The sequence below is a fragment of the Girardinichthys multiradiatus genome, chromosome 19, assembly GCF_021462225.1.
Source record: "Girardinichthys multiradiatus isolate DD_20200921_A chromosome 19, DD_fGirMul_XY1, whole genome shotgun sequence".
NCBI classification, from domain to species: Eukaryota; Metazoa; Chordata; class Actinopteri; order Cyprinodontiformes; family Goodeidae; genus Girardinichthys; species Girardinichthys multiradiatus.
In genome coordinates, this window is record NC_061811.1 from 39,419,335 (window position 1) to 39,436,725 (window position 17,391).

A 17,391-nucleotide genomic window follows, 5' to 3' on the forward strand; every position below is an offset into this window, starting at 1 on the left:
TCCTAAGGTGGCTCAGCATAAAACGTTTTAGAACCACTGACCTAATGAGAGAACAAATGGCTAAAGCCATTAGATGGATATTAGAACCCTTTTAAGAAATTAATTCTTTAAGCAGTTAAAACATTCTGATAATTCCCATTAACCAAGTATAATCTTTTTTTTTTAAAAAGAAGATCGTAAACACACATCAAGATAAAAAAAAAAAGAAACAACATAACAAAAATCACTAAAGAGGCAGGAATCTTTCACAGGAAAGCAAGAAGCCAATGAGCTAAACAGAATCAGTCAGTGTGGAAGATTGAATGAACATTATTTTCAAGTGATGAGCATAATAAATCTGTAATGGGAGCTAAAGATAAAGGGTAAAGGTCATTTACTTTACCAAAGATATATCATCTGTTTCACCCTGTGGAAACATGCAAAAAGCCGGTCAGCAATTATAAGAAGGGTATGATTGTTGAAATGCCAATAACATTTTTATATTGATTATTCAATGTTTTATTTACAACACACATTCACCCGATAATGAGCTTATTTCAAATTTGATATCTGCTACAGGTCCCAAAATACTTGGACAACAAATGCCTGAAAAACCAAGACAGTTCAAAAAAATTCACCTGGGAGAACATCTAGTAAGTAATAAGGTTAACTGATATCAGGTCTGCTACATGATAAGTTATCAAAGGGAAGCCTTAGAAAGGCAATCTCTCTGAATTAAATATGTGCAGAAGTTTTCCAATCTATGAAAGAGTGCAATAAATTTTAGAATACTTATAAAACAATGCTCCTCAACGTCAAATTAAAAAGGCTTTTCAACTTCCATAATCTACAGTGCATAGTGTTATCAAAGGATCCAGGGAAAATAGAGATGTCTGTCACAAGGGACAAGGCAGATGACCTTTGTTGGGTGCTCATGGTCTTTAAGCCCTCAGATGACACTGAATTATTGACATTACTAGGTCCCTGTGGTACTTCCAGAAACAGTTAACAGAATCCGGTTAAAGAGGAAGGAGACCTGTTATCAGTGTTAAGTTCAAAAGCCAGCATCTCTGATGGTATGGGGATGTATAAGTGCAAACGGTAAGGGTAGCTTGCACATTTTGGAAGGTACTACAATTGCTGAAAGGTTTTTAGATGAGCATAAACTCCCCTCAAAATGATGTCTAGGGAAGGCATTGTGTATTTCAGCAGGACAATAAAAAATCTTATTCCACAGTTATTACAAGAGCTTGGCTACATTGGTGAAGAGACTGGGTGCCGATTTGGTCTGCCTGCAGTCCAGTTCTTTCACCTATAGATAACCTTTGCCATATAATTAAATGAAAAAGAAGTCAAGGACGAACATGAACTCGCAGCAGCTGGAAACCTACAGTATATTAGACAATAATGGGCCAAATTCCAATATCAAAACTTCGAAAATTAAAACCCCGATTCCAAGACATCTCCAGACTCTTTTAAAAAGAAGGGGAGATTCTACACCTTGCTAAACATGACCTTGTTCTAACTACTTTGGACCTGAAGCAAACATCAGTTTTTAAATGAGCTCATTTAATGAATGAAGGTGTGCAGTTTATATGTTTAAACATTTGTTATCTTATTTATGTTCTGTTGTAAATAAAATATGTGATTTGAAAGTCTTTTGCATTGTTTGCATAGTTTGCAAATTTAAAGAAAATCCCGAATTCAGAATCTGGAATTCAGATCATATAAATTACTAAAAGTTACAAATCTTGACAAAAACTGTCATTCAGTATTTCAATATTACTATAGTAATGTTTAGCTGTTAAAAAATAAGGTTGAATTATATCTGAGTTGTATTTTTTTACAGCTAAATTAGGTGTTGAAACTGTATCATTATTTTTTCTAGTGGTTGTGAATATTTAAATTTCACAGACATTGAAGAAGCTTCAGCCTTGAAAGAGATTATATTTCTGCTCAGGTCAATAGTTTTGTGCACAAACCCGTTCATGAGTGGAGCTAACATTTTTAAGAACTGTGAACTGAACGATCTTGCTTTTAAGTGAGGAACAAGGACACAATATAGCTCACCTGACAAATTTAGCAGTAGTCAGGTTTGGGGGTAAACGAAAGACAATGTTTTTTAAGGGGCAAAAATGTTATATTTCACAAAGAAAAAGAGACAGCTTTTCCCATCGAGGCGCGCAAATAAGCAACTGAACACGCACAGTAGAGACACAATCCAGCTTTGTGAGGTCCTATATTTGTAATTTAGGCCTATGCATCTCTCCTTGCTTCAAACCTGACTATGCAGCCTTCATCTTCACTTCTCCCAAAGGGGAGTTTCTATTTTTAACATTTGTGTCTCTGCTGGTTTTGACAAGGAATTACAATTTATAGTGTGCATATTAGTATGCATACTATAAATACGTATGTTTGCTGTCTATAAAATAAAAAAAACGCATTTCTTAAAGCCTGACAAAAAGTAACATGTGTATAAAGTGCTGAAAAACATATTCCGTACATATTTTATATAAGAAACATAATGAACTTGAAAAATATCTCACCCATCTCAAGTATGACCTCCTCAGTAGCTCCACGAAAGAAGCACACATACACAACCAACCCCTGTTCAATCTAAAGAGAAGGAGACAATGATAACTTCTGATTCAAAATTAAATAGTACATCTCCTAAAAATCAAACATGAGAAAACAGGGAAGAAAACAACAAGTAAATAATAAGTTTGTTTATGGTTTATGTATTTGGCAGACACATCCAAATTAACTAACAAAAAAGGATATAAGGATGCAGTTAATATAGAAGCTAACAAAGAGCTACTTAGAAGGAAGACCACTAGAGTCAGGTTCTGTGAGAGGTGACAGAGTAGATATAGACTGAAGGCACAGGGGGAAGTGTAGAAAGAGGTAGTGTAGTAGAGGGTGTAGGAAAGTACACAGTAGGTGTTAGGGTACATTGGGTTAAGTAGGAACCGGGTTTTCTTATCTTTAACAATTTATAGTTGCACAATTGGGCGACAGAGTCAACATGATCTTTAAAAGGTCAGCTGGTCATCAATTCAATTCAGTTTATTTATATTACGCCAATTCACAACACATGTTGTCTCAAGGCACTTCTCTAAAGTCAGGTACATACATTCCAATTAATCCTAATCATTGAACAGTGCAGTCAGATTCAGTTATTTATTCAAATTGGATAAAAAGTTTTTCTGTCTAAGGAAACCCAGCAGATTGCATAGAGTCAGAGACTTGTAGCAGTCACTCCTCCCGGATGAGCATGTAGAGACAATAGACAGTCACTGGCGTTGACTTTGCAGCAATCCCTCATACTGAGCATGCATGTAGCGACAGTTGAGAGGAAAAACTCCCTTTTAACAGGAAGAAACCTCCAGCAGAACCAGGCTCAGTGTGAGCAGCCATCTGAAATGAGCTTCCTTCGTAGGGTGGCCGGGCACTCCCTTAGAGATAGGGTGAGGAGCTCGGCCATCCAGGAGAGGCTCGGAGTAGAGCCGCTGCTCCTCCACATCGAGAGGAGCCAGTTGAGGTGGCTCGGGCATCTATACAGGATGCCTCCTAGACGCCTTCCTCGGGAGGTGTTCCAGGCACGCCCCACCGGGAGGAGGCCCAGGGGACGGCCCAAGACACGCTGGAGGGACTATGTCTCTCGGCTGGCCTGGGAACGCCTTGGGCTCTGGAGGAGCTGGAGGAAGTGCTGCCCCAGCAACCCGGTCCCGGATAAAGCGGAAGACGATGAGTACGAGTACTTTGATTAAGCTATTCCAACATATTTAAGTGTTTCTCCTTAAACAACTCAAGTTGTTGCTTTAGCAGTATACTTTGGGTCATCGTCCCGCTGAAAGGAGAACCTCCATCCCACACACAGGTTTTGCTCAAGAACATCTTTGTGTTTAACACTATCCATCTTCTCCTCAACTCGGACCAGTTTCCCAGTCCCTGCTGCTATACCATGTTTAACTGTGGGGATGGTGTTCTTGGGGTGATGGGATGTGTTTGGGTTTGTGAAGACATAGCTTTTTCCTTGGTGGCCAAAAAGTCCAATTTTAGCCTCATCTTACCAGAGGACCTTTCTTCATACAGTGGGGAGAAAAGTATTTGATACACTGCCGATTTTACAGCATGTAGATGTCTTTAAATTTTATCATAGGTACTCTTCAACTGTGAGTGACAGAATCTAAAACAACAATCCAGAACATCACATTGTGTGAATTTCAAGTAATTAATCTGCTTTTTATTGCATGACATAAGTATTTGATCACCTAACAACCTGTAAAAATTCTGTCTCTCACAGGCCTGTTAGTTCTTCTTTAAGAAGCCCTCTTGTTTGCCACTCATTACCTGTATTAACCGCACCTGTTTGAACTCGTTATCTGTATAAAAGACACCTGTCCACACACTCAGTCAAACAAACCTCAACCTTTCCAAAATGGCCAAGACCATAGAGCTGTGTAAAGACATCAGGGATAAAATAATAGACCTGCACAAAGCTGGGATAGGCTATAGCAAAAGTAGCCAAGCAGCTTGGTGAGAAGCAACAACTGTTGATGCAATTATAAGAAAATGGTACCATGCAAGATCTCACCTTGTGGGGCATCAATGATCACAAGGAAGGTTAGGGATTAGCCCAGAACTACACAGCAGGACCTAGTCAATGACCTGAAGAGAGCTGGGACCACAGTCTCAAAGATGACCATAAGTAATATACTATGCCACCAAGCATTTTAATCTTGCAGCGCACGCAAGGTCCCCGTGCTCAAGCCAGCGCATGTCCCCGCCCATCTTAAGTTTGCCAATGACCATCTGGATGATCCAGAGGAGGAATGGAAGGTCATGGGGTTTGATGAGACAAAAATAGAGCTTTTTGGTCTAAACTCCACTCGCCGTGTTTGTAGGAAGAACAACGATGACTACAACCCCAAGAACTCCATCCCTACCGTGAAGCATGAAGGTGGAAACATCATTCTTTGGGGATGCTTTTCTGCAAAGGGGACAGGACGACTGCACCGTATTGAGGGGAGGAGGGATGGGGCCATGTATCGGGAGATCTTAGCCAGCAACCTCCTTCTCTTAGTAAGGGCATTGAAGATGGGTCATGGCTGAGTCTTCCAGCATGACAACGACCCGAAGCACACAGCCAGGGCAACTAAGGAGTGGCTCCGTAAGAAGTATCTCAAGGTCCTGGAGTGGCCTAGCCTGCCTCCAGACCTGAACCCATTTGAAAATCTTTGGAGAGAGCTGAAAGTCCGTATCGCTCAGCGACAGCCCTGAAACCTAAAGAATCTGGAGAAGATCTATATGGCAGAGTGGTCCAAAATCCCTGCTGCAGTGTCTGCAAACCTCATCAAGAACTACAGGAAATGTCTGAGATATCTGGAATTGCAAACAAAGGTTTTCTTTACCAAATATTACATTTTGTTTTTCTGATGTATCAAATACTTATGTCATGCAATAAAATGCATGACACAATGTGATTTTCTAGATTTCTGTTTTAGGTTCCATCACTCACAGTTGAACAGAACCTATGATAGAAATTAAAGACTTCTACATGCTTTGCAAGTGGGAAAACCTGCAAAATTGGCATTCTATCAAATACTTCTTCTCCCCACTGTACATTGAGAAGTCACCCACATGCCTTTTAGCAAACTTTAGCAAACCTGCCTTCTTATGTAATGGCTTTTTTTTGGCCACTCGTCCATGAAGCCCCAAGGGTTTACTGTGCAACTCTGCAACTCCTTCAGGGTTACCTTTAGTCTCTGTGCTGCCTCTCTGATTAATGCCCTCCTTGCTCAGTCTGTGAGTTTTAGTGGACAAACCCTCTGTTGGCAGGTTTGTTGTCTTACCATGTGCCTCCCATTTGAAGATGATGGATTTGATGGTGTTCCGGGGAAAGATCAAACATTTGGACTTTTTATTATAACCCATCCGTGACATCTACTTCTCAACAACTTGGTCCCTGACTTGTTTTGAGAGGTTCTTGGTTTCATGTTGTGATGTATTTTGCTTAGTGGTGTTGAAGCCCCAGAGACCTTTCAGAAAATACGTGTGTATACTGACAGATCATGTGATACAGATGAACTTCATTTCAATAATTACATGTATGTGACTTTTGAAGGTAATTGGCTGCACCAGAACTTTCCATAGCACAGGTGGTGGACATATGTGAATTTTCATTCAGTTTTTTCTTCTGTTCTTTCCTCATTTCACTTTAATTCAATTCGATTCTGTTTATTTATATAGTGCCTTGAGACACATGTTGTCTCAAGGCACTTCACAAAAGTCACTTCACCAACTAAGCTGGTTTTTGCAGATCCATTACACAAAATTAGATTATAAAACATTTACATTACAGGTTGGAATGTAAGAAAATGGGTAAAAAGCTTCATTGCTAAATTTTCACTAGCATTTCAAGAATTGTTGTATCTGACAAGTTTAATCAAAATAATTCTAATTTACTTTAACAGATGGTGTCCAAGCATTCTGTACATTAAGTAAATTTGTAAATAAATGGTAAATAAAGTCTGCGGTGGACTGACAACATGTCCAGGGTGTACCCCACCTCCCGCCCAAAGACTGCTGGAGATAGGCACCAGCTTCCCCGCAACCCACTATGGAAGAAGCGGTAGAAAATGACTAACTAACTGGTAAATAAAGTACATGAAGCTATTACTGAACCACTCACTCACCTCAACCCACTCAGCATCAGCACCATCTACCGCTCGCCTGACCTTAACTTTTGCATGGCTGCACTGCTGGATGATGGTTCGGGCCTGAAGCATTTTAGACTTCTGAAGCACAAGTGGGCTGTTTATATACACGCATTCAAAGGAAAACTGTAAAGATTACTTAACATAAAGAAATTGGCAAAATATAAGCAAAAAGCTAGTTTTTGTATCTTACCTCTCCACTTTACGAGGTTGGTGTCCTGCCTGTTCCAGTGCAGAGTTGCTGATGGTAAAAACAGGCCAGGGTTTGGAGCTTGGCGCCACTACTGGCTCAAGGCCACAGCTGGAGCTCCCCTGAGTGAAACTTTCTCCCTGCATACCTGTCTTCCTCTTTAAAGAGCACCTGTCAATGCGCTGGCCCTGGAGATCCCCTGTTTTTTTGGTCTTTTGTCGACGATTGTAATTCAGAGTTTGAGTTTGGTTAAGAAGAGGATGTGGCTCTAAGAGAGGTAGGGCTGTGACCTGCCCTTGGATGAAATGATGCACTTCAGTACAGTTTTCCGAGTTCCTTGTTCCCTTTAGATCTTCAGATTGAGTTGGCTTCTTTGACAGGCTCTGGTTACTGTATTGAATCTCAGAGCTGTTTAATGTGTCAGACTGTATAGGGATTGTCATTCTGTTCGACCAGATCCGGCCAATAGTGGTCGAGTTGGGAATTCTAGGTTGAAGAATGATGGACGTTTTGGCCTGAAGTTGACAGGGAGTTCTCAGATGGATGAGTATAGGAATTCTTGGCTGCGGATTGGTGGGAGAGGATAAAGGGAAGGAAGCTGTCTCCACAGACTGTAATAGGAGGGAAAACAAAAGTATCAGCTCCATGACAATAAGTTGACCCCTAAGACCACATACCAACACATTTAACAGCTTTATTTATCAACTTTTTTTTTAATCAAAGCTCGATTTTTAAAACTTTTTATGAAAATTTCAATATGCTTTAATAGGCAGTGAAATAGTATTTGCCTCTTTACACACTGTTTTTTGCATTTTTAGAACACACTTAAATGTTTCAGACTAAAATTTTAGTATCAAAGAAACCCTGAGTAAATACAAAACGCAGTTTTCAAATTATGATGCCATTTATTAAGAGGAAAGAGCTTTCCAAACCAACATGGCCCCACAGGAAAGAGTAATGGACATCTAACCCTAATAACTGGTTTTGCCAACCTTGGCAGTAACAACCACCATAGAGTGTCTGTAAAATCCAATGAGATTTTTTTACATCGTTTGCCCACTCTTTTGAACAGTTGTTTTAATTCAGAAACATTGGCACGTTTTCGATCATAAACAATCTTTTCAAGGTAACGCCATGGCATCTCAATTGCAGTTAAGTCTAGACTTTAAACCACTCCATAACCTTAATTTTCTTTTTTTATGTTTTTAGCCATTCACCTGTTATTTTCATTGAGCACTCACTTTGTGAATAGGATAGGATCGGACGGGAAGAAACCCACCATTGTCTCCACTGACTCCAGTATATGCTCCTCTTCTACAACCCCATCTCTTCCACCATTTTCATCATCATCTACATCATTATCACCGCCATCATATTCATAATCCCCACAGCCATCATCATCATCACTGAAATAATGAAAAAAGACAGATGGACAGGAAACCAAATTTCAGTGAAATACATTTACTGTCACTTACATTTTAACAACTCTCTTTGGCCTTTCTGATAATTAAAATATTTAATAATAAGACAAAGACAACCTGAGTAAACACAGAATGCAGTTTTCCAACATTTATAAATTTGGTTCACTCTTCATTGCAAAATTGTTTTAACTGTTTGACATCATGCCAATGCCACAGCATCCTAAACAGATTGGAGTGAGGATTTCAAACAGGTCACTCCTTTTGGTTCTATTTTTTTAATATTTATTTATGTGTGTGTGTGTGGGGGTGGGGTCATTGTCTTGCTGCAGACCATCAGGTCACAAGATGATGGTCTGAAGCAAAAAAGCAGCTCCATACCATCATACTACCACCACCACGTTTTTTTGTATTTATTGTAACAGCTGTGTATTATCTGCTGAGGGACAACAGATGAAAGAAAGGCTGTCCCCCTAAATCTTGCATATTTGCACATATTTGACATCGTAATAGTCATGTATGTATGTATGTAAGTATGTATATATAGTATATATATATATATATATATATATATATATATATATACATGCATACATACATGCATACATACATCAATCAGGTCCCTTTTACATAAAGACAATACATTCTTGTCTGTATGATGTAACAGAAAACCAAAAAAATTAAACCAGTTTCATTTTTTCTGGAATGCTGTGTAATTTATGGCAGATGTAACAGGACCGACAACTTCCAAAAACCTCCACTTCAATCTCAACATCTCAAGCCAGCAGTGCTTGAGATGTTGTTCTGCGGTCTTTTTGTCAATTCCTGGATGAGTAGTAGATGAGCTCTTGGAGTAATTTTTGTATGCCAGCCAGTCCTGGAAAGACTTACCACTGTTCAATGTCTCCATTTGTAGAGAATGACTTTTACTGTGATTCACTATAGTCCCAAAGCCTCAGAATGGCTTTGTGACCCTTTCCAGACTGATAGAAGTCAATGACTGTTTCTTATCTGTTGCTAAACATCTTTAAATGGGGAAATGCTGTGTTCTCAGAAAGAACACAGCCTTTTAAGACCTTTTAGTCTACTTCATTTTGTCAGATGGTGTTTTCTTTATTCCACAGATCTGGAAGTAATAAGGCTAGGATTTGCAAGTTAAAAATCAACCCAGCTTTTTTTTTTTTTTAAACGTGGGTAATTACAGTTAATTCGTGTTTTAACTAATGGTAACTTTTTTACTTAGGGATTTCACATATTTTTTCCCTTAATACAGAAAATTCTAATTTAAAAACTGTATTTCATACTTATATCTGGTTATCTTGTCTTATTGTTCTTCTCAGTGAGTTATACTAAATAGCTGGTAAAATTTTGATGGTAAAATATAAGTATTTACCTGCTGTTTAAGGAAACATTCCTGCTGAGCTCCACAGTGGTAAAGTGGAAAAGCCATGCTACAGAAGAGATTTTTATATTCTAACTGTGTATTGTTCTACATTTAAATTCCAACCTTTATTCTGAGTACCTTTATTTAGTAGCAAGTGTAGAGTTGTTCTTTTCTCTTTTACAAAATCCACATTGCCACACTTATTAGGACCTTAAAAATCATAAACCACAATGTGTACTCTAATAAACTTTCTATTTTGAAGTTGTCCAACATGTTTAAAAACCTTACCTTAGTAATTCATAGTTGCCTACTTCCCTGGGGAATAAATGTAATTCAAAACAAAGGCTGATTTCTCTTATTTGCACTTGAAGATGCTTCTTAGCTCTGGAACAATGCCAATCGAGCAATGCAGAGTTGTGTTGAACTGAAGAAGTCCCAAAATGGCTACAAAAAACATTTACTTCCGAATATCTATCGTCAGAGTAGCAGTTAGTGTAACAACTGGTACTAGAACCAATGGTGCTGGATGATGACCTAAGTTTATCTTGCCACCATGAATAGTGAGGATGGTAAGGGAAGCAAAACAAAAAATCTTCAAAACGTATTGTTAGAGAACTGCAGCAAAAATGGTTACCAGACCTATAAATGTCTGGAGTCTGCTGTTAATTTACCTAGAAATTAGTCCAACTGGGTCTGGTGAAAAATAATATTAAGCATGGTGGGGATTCTGTAATACTGTGGGCCTGTTTGTCAACCAAAGAACCTAGGAACCCTGTTAGAGTTAACGGCATCATAAACCATTTTAAATTTCAGGACATTTTTAATAAAACTGGTGAACTATGCCAGAAAAGGCCTAGTGATCCAAAACATATAGCATAATTTCTAGAATTGCGCCGCTCAAGTTGGCAGCATGATGGAGTAGCTCTGTTACTTTCATTCTGGTATATTCCTTTAACAGAAGATGGTGCCATCCAGATTGTGCCAGCCCTAGAGTCCTGAAGGCCTGTGCAGAGCAGTTCTCTGGGATTCTGCAGCAGATCTTCAACCTTAGCCTGGCCCAGAAGAAGGTTCTGGGAAGAAGGTGTTGTGGAAGACCTCCTGTCTTGTTCTGGTACCAAAGAAAACTCACCCATCAGTCCTCAATGACTATAGACCTGTTGTCCTGGCATCCTATATCATGAATGTCCTAAAAATACTCCTGTTGACCCACTTGAGTAGGCAAACAATAAACAATCAGGAACCCCTTCAGGAGCCCCACAGGGGACTGTACTGGGTGTATGAGACATGGAAAAGAAGCTTCATGCCATGGTCTACAATCATCTCATCTTAAACATGAATAAAACAAAGGAGATGATGTGGGAGAAGAAAGTTTCCCAATTTAAAAATGATGAAGAGACAACTGGTTTCCTCTCAAAGCTGACGCGGGGGACCTTTTATTCAGAACACATCTTCATACAAAATCCCAATTCCTGACACGAGTCAAGATATATATATATATACAACAGTCATATTGTTGTGTATGTGAGACTCTTTGATCAATCAGATGTACCCTGTCACTTACGCACATTTTGGCACTCACAACATTGATTCTCAAGCGCAGTTCCAGGAATACAAAACCGGCAAACATCTGCAGGAAATCAAACTGGTCTACGTGACAGTTTGAACCATAACAATTTCATCACACCGGTCAACTCCCCATTCCTGAGCTAAACTGGACTGCTGAACTAATGTCAAAGCATCCAGCCTAAGTTAGCTTCTATAATAACAAGTCCATCAGTCTTTCTTCACACCTAGACTGTTTTCTTATCTACCTTGTTCTTAAAAAGGCCTTGCATGCTTCTCAGAGTGACTTTTCCCTTGTGCCCAGAACAATCTACACATAATTCATTTTACATATGGTAAAAACAATAGTAACACTTTTTAATCTACCAAACGAAGCTTTACGCTTCCACAATGTTTGCAGATTTCAAGAGAAACAGGAATAGGTCAAACACTATTTCCATCATGGGAGAAGAAGTGGAAGTGGTGGAGTATAAATACCTTGGTGTTCACCTGGACAACAAAGTGGACTGAAGATGCCACTGTGAAGCTTCTTGAGGAACCTTAGGTCCTTCGGTGTTTGCAACAAAATGCTGCATATATTCTATAAGTTTGTTGTGGAGTGTATGATCTCCTCTGCAATCATTTGTTTTGGAAAGCAGCATCAGAGACAAGGACTTAAAAAAGCTCAACAAGCTAATAAAGAAGTCTGGCTCTGTTCTGTGGACTCCTGTGGAGCCTCTGGGGATCCTTGTGCAAAGAAGGATTCTTCATAACACGAAGAACATCATGGAGAACCCTGAGCATCCTCTTCATGAGACTGCCGTACAACAGTCAGAGGCTTCTTCAGATCTGTTGTAGGACAGACCACTACAGGAGATCACTCCTGCCCACAACACTCAGCATCTACAATGGCTACAACAACATTTAATTTCCATTTGGGATTAATCAATTATTTAACTGAATTAAATATCATCACAGAAATTGTTCACCAGACACCATTTTAACCTTCTTCTATGGCCATCCTAGTCCTAAGACTAAAAACCTACAGAAAACTATTTAGGGTAAACCAAAGAAAACAGTGAGATCCTTGGACGTTGGCTGATCCGTCTCACTGTATGCTCCAACCTTGTGAAAAATTACGAGAAGATTAAGTGCTGTCCTATTGGCATACAGGGGTTTCACAATGTATTGACACAGACTGCTTATAAGTGTGGCAACAATATTTTAGTAAAAAAAAAGAAAAAATGGTTTCCTAGCTTGGGATGCTTTAACCATTGAATTGATGTACCCAAAGAAAATATTTGATTCTTTATCTTGGGTGATATTTTAATATTCAGATATGGGATAATTTTCTTTTAGATATTTATACATCTTTACAATAGTTGCTGGTCATGTATGAACCATGTATGCCCTTCGGTTAATCAGAGACCTATTTACTCAGTATTCCCTGGACAAGAACTGAACAAGGAAAGACAGCTTTTACGCTCCTAGGCTCTGGAGCCAATTCTCCGATAGCATAAAATGTGAAGAGACACTTGACTCCCTTAAATCAGGACTGAATGCATTACTGTTGACTGTAGCTTTCCATAAATATCTGCCTTTCTGTTTTTACCTAAGTAAAGTCCTTCTTGTTACCCCTGACTGTGTGAAAAGATCTCTATAAAAAATGTGATTAATTAAGGTCAAAGAATACGTTATCAGTTTAGGTCCATAATTTTTTTTAGCTTCCATTTGTTTTAATTTGCATCTTAATGTTTATTTTGTTTTATGCTTACATTTTTACTATTGTTTATTTGATGTATTTTGTGTTTGCGATGCGTCTTATTTGTGTTACTTTGTTTACCTGTAAGGTACTGAATTACTATCAAAAATGCTATAAAAATAAAGTTGTCTAGGCTTGCCAGGGTGTCAATAAGTGCAGAGTGTTTTAGGCCTGCTTTTAAGAACAAAACAGCTGTGACCAAATACCTGTGTGAGCCACATTCTGCAGATGTCAGAGACTGAAGCATCTCAGATCTTTCTGCCTCTGCTTGACGACATGGTTTTTTTCTTATCTTCAGGCTGCACTGAGAACAGTTGTTGATCCACTGTACCACATCAGGCTTCATTGTTTGCCAGAAGTACCTATCAAAGATCAAACTTTGTGAAAATGACTGTATGACAACTATGAGTTATGTAACACCTAAGGAAAGATAAACAGGAAAAAACCTTTCATTGAGCAATCTGAGACACTTGTTGACATTGAGGTGGTTAAGCTCATTGTGAAAGTCCAAAAGAGCAGTTTCAACCTGTTGCCTACTCCTCAGAACCAAGCGCATCTGGTCTCCTGTTACCACGTGCAGCTTGCCATCTGTCAAAACAGATCAAATAAAATGATAAGAGGGTACAAGACTTGTATTACAAAAGTTACTTGCACTGGTGAAGATGACAATTGCAAATGGCATACACAATTTGAAGTTCATTTTTATAAGCCTCTTTCAATCACTTAATGTTTTCAGTGGTATTTGGATCAAAGGAACATGCAGGATGGCACAAAAGGAGTGTTATTCTATTCATCTAGTAGATGGGTGTTATGAACTGCAGTGACATCCTGTGGAAAGATGACATGATCACCAAAACAAATTCCTGAATGGTCTGATGGTGCATTAGCGCGTCAATTAGGATCCAAAAGCCCCCGTCCGCTGATGATGTTCAATAGCAACCTTAGGTAGACGAAGAGATGCCAGTTACCTGGCTTGAACCAGTGTACATCACAGTAGATCAGAATATAGAGAACTGGATAAATATTTTCTTTATGCACCCTTCCTTGCTACTCCAAGGCATGAACTTGAATAGTTAGGTTTTCATTGAAGGAAATTATCAAATTCAAATTCAAAAATACTTTATTAACCCAAAAGGGAAATTAAATGTTGTTGTAACTCATTCTATACAGGTTTCTTCAAAGAGCCGTTGTAGATGCTGATGGCTGTTGGCAGGAAGGATCTCCTGTAGCGGTCTGTCTTACAGCAGATCTTAAGAAGCCTCTGACTGAAGTCACTCTGTTGTTGTAAGACAGTCTCGTGAAGAGGATGCTCAGGGTTCTCCATAATGTTCTTCATTTCCAGAGGTTCCAGAGGAGTCCCCAGAACAGAGCCAGCCTTCTTTTTCAGCTTGTTGAGCTTTTTTAAGTCCCTGGCTCTGATGCTGCTTCCCCAGCAGATGATGACAGAAGAGATCACACTCTCCACAACAGACTTATAGAAGATCTGCAGCATCTTGCTGCAAACACCGAAGAACCTAAGCTTTCTCAAGAAATAGTCTGCTCCGTCTCTTCTTGTAGACGGCTTCACAGTTGCATCTCCACTCCAGTCTGTTGTCCAGGTGAACACCGAGGTATTTATACTCCTCCACCAACTCCACCTCTTCTCCCATGATATAGTTTTTGAGTTATTCCTGTTTCTCTTAAAATCTACAATCATCTCCTTTGTTTTAGTCACGTTCAAGATGAGAGGATTGTTTCCACACCATGCCACAAAGTGGTCCACCACCTTCCTGTACTCATCTTGTCCATCTCTGATCCACCTCACAACTGCAGAATCGTCCGAGTATTTCTGCAAGTGACAGGAGTCTGTCTTGTACTGGAGGTCTGAGGTGGACAGAGTGAAGAGGAATGGTGAGAGTACTGTCACCTGTGGTGCTCCTGTGCTGCTGACTACCTGGTTAGACACACAACCCTTCAGTCTCACAAACTGTGGTCTGTTTGTCAGGTAGTCTTTGATCCAGGAGATTGTTGAGGCCTCCACCTGAGTCTTCTGGAGTTTCTGACAAACAAATCAGGTTGGATTGTGTTAAATGCACTTGAGAAATCAAAGAACATGATCCTCACAGTGCTGCTGGCACTGTGAAATGTTGCAGTGTCCAGATGACAGTGGGTTTGTTGAAGCAGGTGTATGATGGTATCTTCAACTCCAACTCCACAGTGATAAGCAAACTGAAGGGGGTCCTGATAGTTTATTGTTTGCTTACTTAGGTGGGCCAACTGGAGTCTCTCTAGGACCTTCATGATGTAGGATGTCAGGGCAACAGGTCTATAGTCATTGAGGACTGATGGGTGAGTTTTCTTTGGTACCGGTACAAGACAGGTTTTTCACAACACTGGAACCTCCTTCTGGGCCAGGCTAAGGTTGAAGAGGTGCTGCAGAATCCCACAGCGCTGCTCTGCACAGCACTTCACGACTCCAGGGCGGACACGATCTGGACCTGCAGCCTTATTCCGATTCAGTCTTTCCAGTTGCATCTTCACCTGACTTCTTGAGACACACAGGTGGACGGGGGAGGCAAAGGGAGCATCAACATCTTCTGAGTTGGTTTAAGGCAAACATGTAGAAGCAGAAGGGCCCATGGCTGACGTGGAAGAAAAGACATTTGAGGTGTTACTGGACAAATGTGGGTCCTATGGGTCAAAGGAGGGTGGGATGTCTGTTTGGCTGTGAGCAGGAGAGGAGGATGCTGAGCTTGTTTCTGAACTGAACCTATTGAAGAATGTGTTAGGTTCATTGGCTCTGTCCAGACCTCCATCGCTCTGATCATCCTTCTGCTTGAAGCCTGTGATCTTCTTCATCCCTGTCCACACATCTCTGATATTGTTTTGCAGGAGCTTGCTCTCCAGCTTCTTCTTGTACACCTCCTTGCTGTCTCTTATCTTGACTTTAAGTTGCTTCTGTATACTCCTCAACAATTCTCTGTCTCCCTTGCTGAAGGATCTTTTTTTCTTGTTAAGCAGGTCTTTCAGGTCACTGGTGATCAAGGGTTTCTTATTGGGGAAGCATCTCACGGTTCTGGTGTGGATGACGTTATCCACAGACGTTTATAAAGTCGGTTACACACTCAGTCATGGCATTGATGTCATCTCCATGTGGCTGGCACAGTGCGTTCCAGTCTGTAGCCTCAAAGCAACCTTGAAGGGCTTCTTCAGCTTCCTGTGACCCTTTTCTCACAGTCCTCTTTGTTACAGATTGTCTCTGAACAAGGGGCTATTTTAAGCAGAGAAAAACAAGATTGTGATCTGTTTTGCATAGAGGAGGTCTTGCTGTAGAGATGTATGAGTCCTTAACATTTGCATAAAACAAATCCAATGTTTTGTTTTCTCTGGTAGAGCAGCTGACAAACTGTTGAAACGTTGGAAGTCTAACAGAGAGTGAAGCATGGTTAAAATCACCAGATATTGCCACAAAAGCATTGGGATGTTGTGTCTGTAGCTTAGCAACAACTGAGCTGATGGCATCACATGCAGTGTCGGCAACAGCGGAAGGTGGAACGTAAACTGTTGCCAAAATAACACTGGTGAACTCTCTGGGTAAATAATATAGACGAAAACTTACTGCCAACAGTTCAATATCTGGACTGCAGAGATGACACTTCACAGTAACATGTCCTGGATGACACCATCTGTTGTTTACAAGTACTGCCAGTCCACCTCCTTTACATTTGCCGCTCCTCCTTAAATCTCTTGTCTCCTCGTATGGTTAAAAAGCCCGGCAGAGAGACGCTGGAGTCGGGGATATGATCCTGCAGCCATGTCTCAGTAAAACACATAATACTGCATTCCCGGTACTCTGGCTGGCTCCATTGTATGGCTTGGAGTTCACCCAACTTGTTTCCCAACAATCTCACATTGCCCATCATAATTGACGGAAGAGATGGTTTGAACTTCCTCCTTCTCTCTCTTATTTGAGCTTTTGAGATATTAATTACCTGCTCCCAGTTGTAACAAACAACCCCGTTGCCATGGCGATGCATCATAACAAATGTCCAAAAGTAGAAGAGTATCAGGAAAAATCCTCCAAGCTGCACAGCAGTCGTCCAAAAAAAAAAAAATCAACTGTATCCACCACAAGAGGAAGAGTTCCCAAAAAAGAATCAATCAGAATCAAAAGTAACAGAGCTGCTGCCACCTTGAGCAGTGCAATTCTAGAAAAGTTGTTATTATTGTTGGTGTGAGAGAAAGGTTACTGTTAAAATTTTACTCAAAGTGGTTAGAGACCAGGGCATTTGCATCCTGGAGGGGCCACAAGTACACTGGTTCGAATCACACAGACTGCCACTCTGAGCAAGACCCTTAGCTCCCCGGGGTACCGCAAAAAGGCAGCCCACTGCTCCCTAAGGGATGGGTTAAATGCA

General features: G+C 40.2%; 1 protein-coding gene across 18 annotated transcripts in view; it reads right to left on the reverse strand.

The window, feature by feature from the left end:
* The window catches only part of LOC124855289, a 64,201-nt gene that overhangs the window by 26,512 nt on the left and 20,298 nt on the right, over positions 1 to 17,391 (reverse strand). For 7 of the 18 annotated variants that reach the window (XM_047345034.1, XM_047345033.1, XM_047345031.1 and 4 more), the window contains exons 13-18: positions 13,441 to 13,582; positions 13,201 to 13,356; positions 8,168 to 8,294; positions 6,892 to 7,499; positions 6,678 to 6,795; positions 2,526 to 2,595 (exon numbers count right to left, since the gene is read on the reverse strand). In XM_047345034.1, the coding sequence (XP_047200990.1) occupies positions 2,526 to 2,595; positions 6,678 to 6,795; positions 6,892 to 7,499; positions 8,168 to 8,294; positions 13,201 to 13,356; positions 13,441 to 13,582 (1,221 nt within the window). Of the gene's footprint in view, positions 1 to 2,525; positions 2,596 to 6,677; positions 6,825 to 6,891; positions 7,500 to 8,167; positions 8,295 to 13,200; positions 13,357 to 13,440; positions 13,583 to 17,391 lie in introns of those variants that run through there. The other 11 variants (XR_007035051.1, XR_007035054.1, XR_007035053.1 and 8 more) reach the window with 5 other exon arrangements.